The sequence below is a fragment of the Orcinus orca genome, chromosome X, assembly GCF_937001465.1.
Source record: "Orcinus orca chromosome X, mOrcOrc1.1, whole genome shotgun sequence".
NCBI lineage: Eukaryota > Metazoa > Chordata > Mammalia > Artiodactyla > Delphinidae > Orcinus > Orcinus orca.
In genome coordinates, this window is record NC_064580.1 from 120,201,329 (window position 1) to 120,211,372 (window position 10,044).

The 10,044-nt window shown below is 44.5% G+C and overlaps 1 protein-coding gene across 1 annotated transcript in view; it reads left to right on the forward strand.

Annotated features, from left to right (window-relative positions):
- The window catches only part of F9 (coagulation factor IX), a 29,394-nt gene extending 22,379 nt beyond the window's left edge, over positions 1-7,015 (forward strand). Inside the window, exons 7-8 of the mRNA XM_004278716.3 lie at positions 4,407-4,521; positions 5,188-7,015. Of these exons, the coding sequence (XP_004278764.1) occupies positions 4,407-4,521; positions 5,188-5,735 (663 nt within the window). The 3' untranslated portion in view covers positions 5,736-7,015. The remainder of the gene's footprint in view (positions 1-4,406; positions 4,522-5,187) is intronic.
- The last annotated feature ends 3,029 nt before the right edge of the window (positions 7,016-10,044 follow it).

Genomic DNA, 10,044 nt, shown 5'->3' on the forward strand with positions numbered 1-10,044 from the left:
AGGTTCTGTATTAGCCATAATTATTGTACATTTAATAATTTGAAGATCATTCTATGAGATTGATAAAAACGGAATACAATGGAAACCAAGTAGTTAAGCTTTCCTTAATCCTTTATATTAGGCTGTATCTATGCAATTGCCTGTATTTAACCATTTTACCCAGCAAAATATGTCTTGAGAGGCAGTCTGTCTATTCCTTATTCTATTCTTGGCCTAAACAATCTTTAAAATGTCTTAGCATTTTCCCCAGTCTTGGCTTTCCTCAGCTTTGGCCTGAAGCTATCCTTAATGGTACCCGAGCACTTGACCTATACAGCTACCTACACAGACCCAAACCTTTCATTTGATTAGGATACACCCCCATAGCAGACAACATGCAGTTACCATCTGTACGAACCAGAACTTCCTCTTTTTTTGCGGGGGGGGGGTGGGGAGGGGCGGGGGGTTTGGGAGGAAGATGTTACAGGAAGGTCCTAAGGCTATAGATATATCTTCACTTGGAAAGGTAATCCTCTATTTTTCCTAGCTCAGATGATACAGCTCCAATTAGCAGAAATGAAAACATAACATATGTAATCTCATCTGGCCTCACAAAACTATTTTGAACAGAACATTTAGACAATTATTCTCTAGGATGGTTTGATGAAGTCTCTTTCAATGACGAGTCTAGTTAACCATTAAAAGCCAAAAGTGAGCATCCCCTCTGTGCCCAGAGAAATGAAGTAGGGCCAAGGGCTGGGCGAATCACACCTGTGGGTATAATAAGCTGTGCATCATGTAGAAATGGTTTTGCTCTTCATATGAAAGAGAACAAGTGTGCAAAGAAAAAATGTTACTGTAAAGCTGGAGGTGGCTAGGTAGGGAGAGTGAGGGTTTACTGAAATCACAGGGAAAGGCCAAGTTTGAGTTAAAAGGTTAGGAAGGGAACAACGGGGCAGCAGCTATCACTCTAGGCTGGCATTGTCAGTGAAGAACGTCAGAACAGATATGTGAATGTGTGTTTTGCAGATGTGTGTGGGTGTGTGGGTGTCTGAAAGAGAAAACAGGCTCCTGTTAGGATGTGACAAACATGAAAATGTTTGACAGATCAGAACTCCGACATCCTTGCTCAGAACATATGCTTTCCCATTTCTTCCAACATTCTCCAAAGTGATGCCATACAAGAACCTGTCCTTCGCCAAGCAGACAGCTCATACCCAAACAGCTAATATTTAGATAGCTGTGATCCTGAGGTAGCCAAGCAAACATTCCAAAACCAAGTTGCTTGTAATATCTTTAAATGCAAATGTATTTTAGGGCTTTTTCTTGGCAAAGATGTTTGCTAAAATTTCTAATACCAATCAGGAATGGGCAAAAAAACACACTTCGGGCTTAGAAGAACACAACTGTATTTCTCAGTCATGCACCAGAACAGCGTAGATGCTCCGGGCAGCAAATCTTTGGCAGGAGTCAGACTAGCTACATCAGATTAGTCTCTGTGCCCAGGGGCTGTGGCTATCATTCACTCTGGCCTAACTAGCCCATTAAGCTGAGAGATGTCCAATTCACCTCTCATACAGAGGAGAAGCACCATTATATCATTGCATGTGAATGCTTAACTCCAGTTACTTGAGCAAATGTATTCAGTTGTAATCATTAGGCCCAGTAAAGAACAGTGTTACGCAAATTTGCTTGGTGACGAAACTCACCTGAGGTCTGGGCCAGCTCCATGAGCTGGTGACCAAGTGCACTTGCACAGGGCCCTGTCTTCAAAAGGTTCCCGCATTTGTAGTTCAATGCTTTGCATTTGTGTTTTGTAACTCAAGTTCAATGAGACAATGGAGCACGCGTGTGCTGGGGACCTGGAACCTCAAGTCACCACACTCTTACCTCTCAGCACCACCCAGGGATGGATTCTTGACCTCCCTCTCCCCTGTCCTGTGGTGCCTTGGCTAGCTCTTTCTCCCCTTTCCACAGCTGCCCAGTGACCACTACCACCCCCAACCCCTGGCTCACTGGCAGATGCCACCTCCTCACCCTCAACAGCTACCATTGTCATCCTCCTTCGGCACAGGCACAGGGAGGGTTGAGGCTGGGTGCACAGACTCTATGCCATTTGGGGACAGGGCGTGGCCACATGGCATCTCAGGACCAGAAATGCATCATAGCACATTTGGAGGGTGAATGGCAGGGGCAAACCTCTTGTCCACCTTCATTCCAGAACCTGAACATATCCTGGCAGGGAAGTTGAAATCCCTTGGGAGTCACTGCTTGCTGTTGATTGCTACAGTGGACCAGTGGGAAAGACTGACTTACCCTTCCCCCTGCTGGGGCACAGGGCATCAGCACAGGGCTGGCGGAAGAGGGGACCTGGCAGCTGAGGGCTGCGTTTGTGCTTGCGTGCTCGATTTCAGGCTGTAGTCCCTGGGCACCTGTGAGGATCTGCGCTCGCCCAGCGAATATCCCCCATACCCGAGGAAGCACAACTTTGAATAGTAAATTCAAAACACCACGATAGGTTGTGAGAGACCACAGAAGAAAAGAAAAAGTTTTGTATTTTAGTATCTTCCGTGACACTTTTTCCTCGCTTTTGAACAAGGGACCCTGCATTTTCATTTTGCAACAAGCCCTACAAATTATGTAGCCAGCCCTGCCTGGAGTGAGCACTTTTAAAACAGAAAGGTCACCAAGCCTTGGGAATTCTGGAACCGAATTTCTCAAATTTAATTATGCATAAGGATATTCTGGAGATCTTCATTTTCTCCCATCCCAGCCACCAAATATTCTGATTAAGTCTGGTGGGCTTCCAAAGCTGCATTTTACAAGCATCCCAGCAAGGGATGGGAGCAAGGGATCCCAGCAAGGACTGCTACAGCACTCGGCCCACCAAGCACACTTGGAGAAATACTGGGTGCTTAGAAGCCTAGACTCTGAAGCCAGGCTGACTAGGGTGTGCATCACAGCCTCACCACGAACTAACCTTAACTAACTAACTGCATATCTAAACCTCAGTTTGCTCATCTGTATATGGATATGTTACTGTCACTCCACAAAGTACATAAAACACTTAGCACAGTGATTATCCATAGTAAGCAATCGATACAGGTTCAAAAAAAAATTAAGATTGTTAAATCTGGGCGATGGGTACACTGGTGTTTATTATATTGTGTGAGTTTTCCTATATTTTTACTTTTCAACATAAGAAGCAACAGCTAGAATGAGAGGGAAACCTGAGTATGGAAAAGAGGGTCAGAGCCTTGCAGTGAGTCAGGCCCATAGGTCTCCAGGTAGGAGGCTAGTGCTTTGGTGTCTAGGATTTAGCAAGTGTTCCATAAACTGAATTCAGGACAAAAAGAATCTTCACTAGAATATGCCCCCAAGGACCTTCTCAGACTCACCCTTGAAAGGAGTGACCACACCCCTTCCCTAGTTTATTATGAATGGGTTTATGCCTGGGGCTACGTGTGCTTTAGTAAAAGGTCAGCAGTTCACAAGGGCTAGTCAGGGCCCACAAAGGGTTTACCAAATGTTAGTGTGCCCTCTAGTGTTCACACTTCTCAGACGGATCGAGGCCCTTGCATACACAAGAAGTGAAATTCTCCAACTTGATCTAGACATTGAGGTGGTAAAAATATTCATGAACCACTCTGGATATACAATGAATGTACAGATGAAAGAATGGATCGGCCTCTTATCTAATAATGTCCAGGCTCAAAGCAGCACCCAAACACTTTTGTCTGCGTTGTCCCCAAATCAAACATAGCTTAATAGACCTTTTAGGACAGAGGCAGCTTACAGATCCAGTTGGGGGAGGAGAATAGAGTTGGGGGAGACCGGAAGGAGTAGGCGAGTTCTTCTGTTGCTCACTGCCTGGATGGCCATAGCACAGCCCTTAGGGATGCCATAGGTCTCATTTCATATCATTCTGGTTTAGAAAGGGCTTGAAAAGACGTCCTGGAAAAATCAATAGTTTTTCTCTTTCAAATGATCTGTAGCAAGGAGATTTCCTCGTGCAGGGACAGAAGACTCGGTAATAACTATTGATCCCCAGGAGTCAAATAAGTGCGTTTCTGAACGTACCTGCCATATCCCCGTGAAGCAATTCGTGCTATCAGAGAACCTGACTCACCTGGAAAAGGAATCCAAGGGCCCTGAATCATCAAAAGAAGCCATTTCCTCACAGTTGCCTCATCTAGTGCTCCCCCTGGCTATCACTGTTCATTCTGTTCAAGAGTTTCAGAAATGGCTTTTTTGATTGTGCTCCAGAAACACTAATTCATCTTCAAAGCTGACACTTTCCAGAAACACTCCACTTCTGCCAGCACCTAGAAGCCAACATTTGCCCACTCCTCTAAACAGCACACATGGGTTTTTTTGTTCTGGATCAAATATATTATGTAGTAAGATTCATAATTTTGTTTCCACAGGTCCTTCTGAGTGATGAAATTGATGGGTTCTGTGGAGGTTCCATCATTAATGAAAAATGGGTTGTAACTGCAGCCCACTGTCTCAAACCTGGTGTTAAAATTACTGTTGTCGCAGGTAAATAAAGAATGATAGACGTCTGCAACATCCCTAGATCTTCTGCATGACTGCTAGATCATACTTTACTAAGGTCTAATAAGCTCATTGCTAAATAAGTTGAACTAGTGGTAGGGGGGCCATCTTTTCAAAATCCAATGTGTTCCATCCTCCAAGCCCCCCATCGTTCTTTTGGCGGACCTTTCATGTCAGTGCAGTACGATTAATCTATTGATGTGTCCGTTTCCCCACCAGACTGCACCTTCCCAAAAGCCGTGTCATATCACTGATTCTTGTATCCTTGCACCTGGCACAAGCTGCAACCTGCCCTCAGTTAACATTGAATGAATGACCAAATGAATGTATTATCTGTGCTCAAAAAAGCGGCCAAAATCTTTGAAATTGGGAACGTCTAGGATAATTCATAACAAGTCGATTCATTATCACCTGTGAACCATGTAAGACTTGTAACAGCATGGGTGAACAGCTCCATCTATCCGATGGTCCTGAATGGCTTTTTGGTCTGAAAAGTATGCATCGGCCCTCATTACATTTTACCAAAATCATAACAATATAAGATCTTTGACACTTGACTGCCAGGTACTTCAATGGTGCTAGGTGGACACTTGGAAAACGTGTTTCTTTGTGGGAAAGACTGTGATTGAAAAAGAAATTTCTTTTCAATAGGTGAGCATAACACCGAGGAGACAGAACCTACAGAGCAAAAGCGAAACGTGATCCGTGCTATTCCTCACCACAGCTACAACGCATCTGTTAATAAGTACAGCCATGACATTGCCCTTCTGGAACTGGATGAACCCTTAATGCTAAATAGCTACGTAACCCCTATTTGCATTGCTGACAGGGAATACACGAACATCTTCCTCAAATTTGGATATGGTTATGTGAGTGGCTGGGGGAGAGTCTTCAACAGAGGGAGATCGGCTTCAATTCTTCAGTACCTGAAAGTTCCACTTGTTGACCGAGCTACATGCCTTCGATCCACAAAGTTCACCATCTATAATCACATGTTCTGTGCCGGCTTCCATGAGGGAGGTAAAGATTCATGCCAAGGAGACAGTGGGGGACCCCATGTTACCGAAGTGGAAGGTACCAGTTTCTTAACTGGAATTATTAGCTGGGGCGAAGAGTGTGCAGTGAAAGGAAAATATGGAATATATACCAAGGTATCCCGGTATGTCAACTGGATTAAGGAAAAAACAAAGCTCACTTAAAGAAAAATGTATTTCCAAGGCTGATATATTTGGGATTGAACATGGACAAGGTCCTTTACTCACTAATCACTTCCCCATCTCTTTAGATTTGAATATATACATTCTATGAATACTGCTTTTTCTCTTTACCGGAAGAAGTCTAACTAGAATTCATATTTTACTAGAATAAGTAGATTAGAAAATGTAATCACTAGAGAAATATACTGTGGTGGGAAATTGTGCCCATTCCTCCAGGTCCAGCCCTTGACAGAACTGTGAAGTTAAGTTCTTCATCCTGTGCATCAGGCATTATGTTTCTCCACTGAGGCGACTCCCTGCTTCTCCGTCCTTAGCAGCATTCCATGTGCCAGATCCTTCTCACCTCTCCCATCAAAACGTTAAAATTTATTAGATCCGTATCCAGGATATTTGGTCTAGTCCATCACAAGGCCAGCACCACACTCATACAGGAAGAACACAGGAGCAGCTGACAGGTTAAAACTCATGGAAAACCCTACTTTTTTTTCGGTACCCTTATTCCTGCATCCTTTGTCCTTGCCAACTCCTAATCCCCAAATCAGTTCTGCTCTTTCTCTCTCCCTCTCTCCCCTTTTCCTTACATAGGCATTAAAGGAGGAAAGGGGAACATCATACTGTTTTACTGCTGTGCACAATTATATATACCCATCAAACCCAGACTTGCTTTCAGTTTGGTCTTGGACTTGCTTTTCATCACATAGGGATGAAGTAAGGTGCCTGAACTTGGAGGAAAAGTTCCTCTCAGACAGTCACATTATTGAAATACATACATAATGGAAGGAACGACCCATCAGAATAGTTTCCTAAGGGCTTTAATTGTGTTGTTATGGAGGTTTGACTAGACATGCTTCCATGAAGGCAAACCGGCATGTCATTGTACCCAAGAAAGCTGACATCAACCCAGGTGCTTTGTCCCCTGTCAGAACAGTCAGTTTGCAATTAGAGCTAATAGAGTCTTCAAGAAAGAATTTGTTGGTGTGTCTCCAGTGTTGTCCAGGGCTAAGGAAGAAGTTGCCCAGACCAGAGAAGATATGCCTCCTCGACTGGTGTATCACCACAGTGAAGAGGGATGCACTCATTCCAATGAGCCAACCAACTCCCTTTTTCTGGTTCATGCTCCCCAAGCCACTTTTTGATTATAATTAGGCCTTCTATATTGTATTTTCTAGAGGGTTACTGACCAACCAACACATCAATCACATCAATACTTCGATCTGTTAGACTACTTCCCTTTGTGAGTTAAACTGGTGTTCTGATTCAGACCTTTGCTTTTCACGAATTTGGGTGATGTGAATCATTTACCCTGCATGTGATTACATGTGGAACTACTGACATCATGTTTCGGACCACTTTGACCCCACCAAGCTGCTGCTGCTCCTGCCCTCATCTCACCCTCCGCCAGGCCTTACACTTGCTGATTTCTTTCAAGTTACTCTAGTTAATCCCTTTTTCCTTTAGTCTTTCAAACATAAGTATCAATAAATGTAGTTTTCAATTTCTCAAAGTGTTTCTTGTTGAATCATTCCCAGAGAGAGCTCCCAAACCCTACATTCAGCAGGACACTCAGAAGAATGTGTCCAAGTGCCATATGACACAGCAGAGATTTGATGGTCTGCTGTCACCCAGCTTTCATGGGAGGCAGCATGTGTGTGTCCTGGTGAGGACAGTGGTCTGGATCCACACGGGAGGATTGAGTCTAAACAGCTGGGAATATGCCCTTGGATAAGTCACTCCACATTTTATGCTTTGATTTCTCCATTGTGCAATGAGGGAGTTTGACAGGATGCTCTCCAAAGGCCCTTGTTGACCCTGTGATAGTCGGTGGGTTCGTGTTCTTCCATTCCTTTATTCAACAAATATTCAAGGAGTGATCACTGTTTGGCATTGGTTGTATGCCAAACACCAAGAGTGTTCATTACAATTTAAGTTCACATTTATATATTTTGTGAGTTAACTAAAATAATGTATGTGAATTGCCTTGTCAGTGCCTACTACACAGTAGTTGCTCAGTAAATGTTAGCTGAATCTGAACCCATGTTTATCCCACAATAGGAATTAGTCTTGTATTGAGTATCAGGGGAAGAGGACATACTTAAATAAAAATAATGCCTGGGATTGAGGTTTCATGAACAAACAAGAAATCAGTTCAGCTATTGCTGGCTAAAGGAGAGAGGAGACACTGCAATGGTCCCCCTTAGGGTAAGGAGGGTACTGATTCATGCATGGAAACACATTACTTCAAATTTGAATGAGGAAAGTTCTGTAGGCCCAGGGCTCTGCGATTGATAAAAGGGAGTCACTCTGGCCTTGTTGCCATGGAGGCCACCCCTTACAAAGGCAGCCATGGGGGCATGGCCTTATACCTCCTGTGATTGGTCTTCCCTGTGGCAGAGGGAGGAGCTCCTGGGCCCGTCAGTCTGAAATCCACAGCCTTTTTCCCCATAAGCTCAAAAATGACTGGATTCATTAGGACCCACGTGTGGCATGTTGCCACCACTAAACATACGGGGCCTTTAAGCCCACCTAAGAGCCAGCGGCTTTGGATCCAGGCCCTCGCTAGATTCTACCTAGAGCATTTGCAGTCGCCATATAAGAATCATTAACGCTTTCAAAAATCGCTGTAGCTGCTTAACCTAAATTGGCTGAAATATGCTGCTGCAACAATATTGAGAGTGACAGATTATAACAGAACTCTTGCTGAGTGAAGAAAAGTGTGTTAATGTAGTGCGGTCATTTCAACTTGCTGTTTAAGTATGACTGTTTTGGGTTCTTTTGAATATTAGTTGCTAAATGCTGACAGGAACAAAGTGTCCAATTTTCTCTGCCAAGGGAGAAAGAAAGGTTTTCTCCCCAACTTTCCTGTACCATGACAGACCAGTTCGCAAAATTGCTTAATTATAATTTCTAAACCACTTCTGAAGGCTTACAGTCCAATCTAAGAATGTCTGAGCTGCAAAGGCCCTTAGACACCATCCAAACTCCTCTACCCATTTAACAGATGAGGAAATTGAGGCCAAGATAATGCCAGGCCCAAAGTAACACAATGTCAAGAGCCAGGACTAGAACTCAGGTGTCCCACTCCACACTGTGAAAGTACAGTGCTTTCAATTAGAGCCCTGTCTATATTTTTAGGGCCGCTGGGGCATTCTGCATTGGTGGCGATCCTTTCAGCAAACCTGGGAGTGAAAACTGCCTGAAATTCTTACTAGTGATGCTCTAATTGACAAACAGGTGACCAAATCAAGAAGACCGACAGGTAGCGGGGAAGGCAGAGTGGCGGTCGAATAGCAAACTGGAACCGCAGTCCTGGACTCAGGGCAGCACACGTGGAATGAACCTGCAGTGCTGGTGCCCGGCTTTTAGCCCAGCTGTGAGCACTGGGCCTTCCAGATGTGACATTTGACTTCTAGAGCAAGTTCGTCAGTGTCATCTGGCACACAGTCATCCCGGCAACATTTCAACTCGATTCATTGCAGCTGCGCAGGGTAAAACAGGCAGCACGCCGAGACAGCAGCTACCCCAGAAACTGCTGTTTGAGAGTTGAAGGAATGCTTCAAAGGCCCGCTGAATCTGGGATGCTAACAGTGCCACCCAGCCCTGGGTGTCGGGAAAACAGACTTCAGCAGCTGACAGGCCTGTCTGAGCAAAGCACTCAGGAATCAGGGCTCTTTTTGAATCTGAGGCTGATGCCATTTAGAAACCTCAGGGTTTAAAAAAAAATGCTAGGATCAGTGGATTAATACAAAATTAAAACTTGGGGGGAAAAAATCTCATGGTTAAAGCCACAAAAATCATGTTCTGGAAACTAGGGAGTCACAGCAGGCAAAAGACTATGGGACCCCTGCCCTTTCCAACCAGTGCAGGTACACAGATCACTCATTTTCTCCAAGAGTACTTTCAAGGCAGACCTCTTCCACCGTGTCCGTGGGGTTATAGCTTGCCTTGAGATTTCCAGAGTTAATCTCAACCTCTTGTATGGAGAAAGGTATCAGAAGGGAAGAACAGCAAGCAGACACTTTCTTATAGATAAAGAGGCAACGGCTTCTGGAAGACAGCCAAGACCCCCTCACAGAATGAGAGTACTATTTCGAACTCCTGGCCAGATCATTTCACCTTGGAAGGAGACTGACCTCTTTTTTGCCGCCCGAACCCCACCCCCACCCTACCCCCAAGAGTTACCTCTTGATTGGAGAAGGATGGAAATAGGAATATTTCCTATATTTTGAACCCGTGTCCCCTGCATTGGCAGGCGGATTCTTAACCACTGCGCCACCAGGGAAGCCCTACTGCA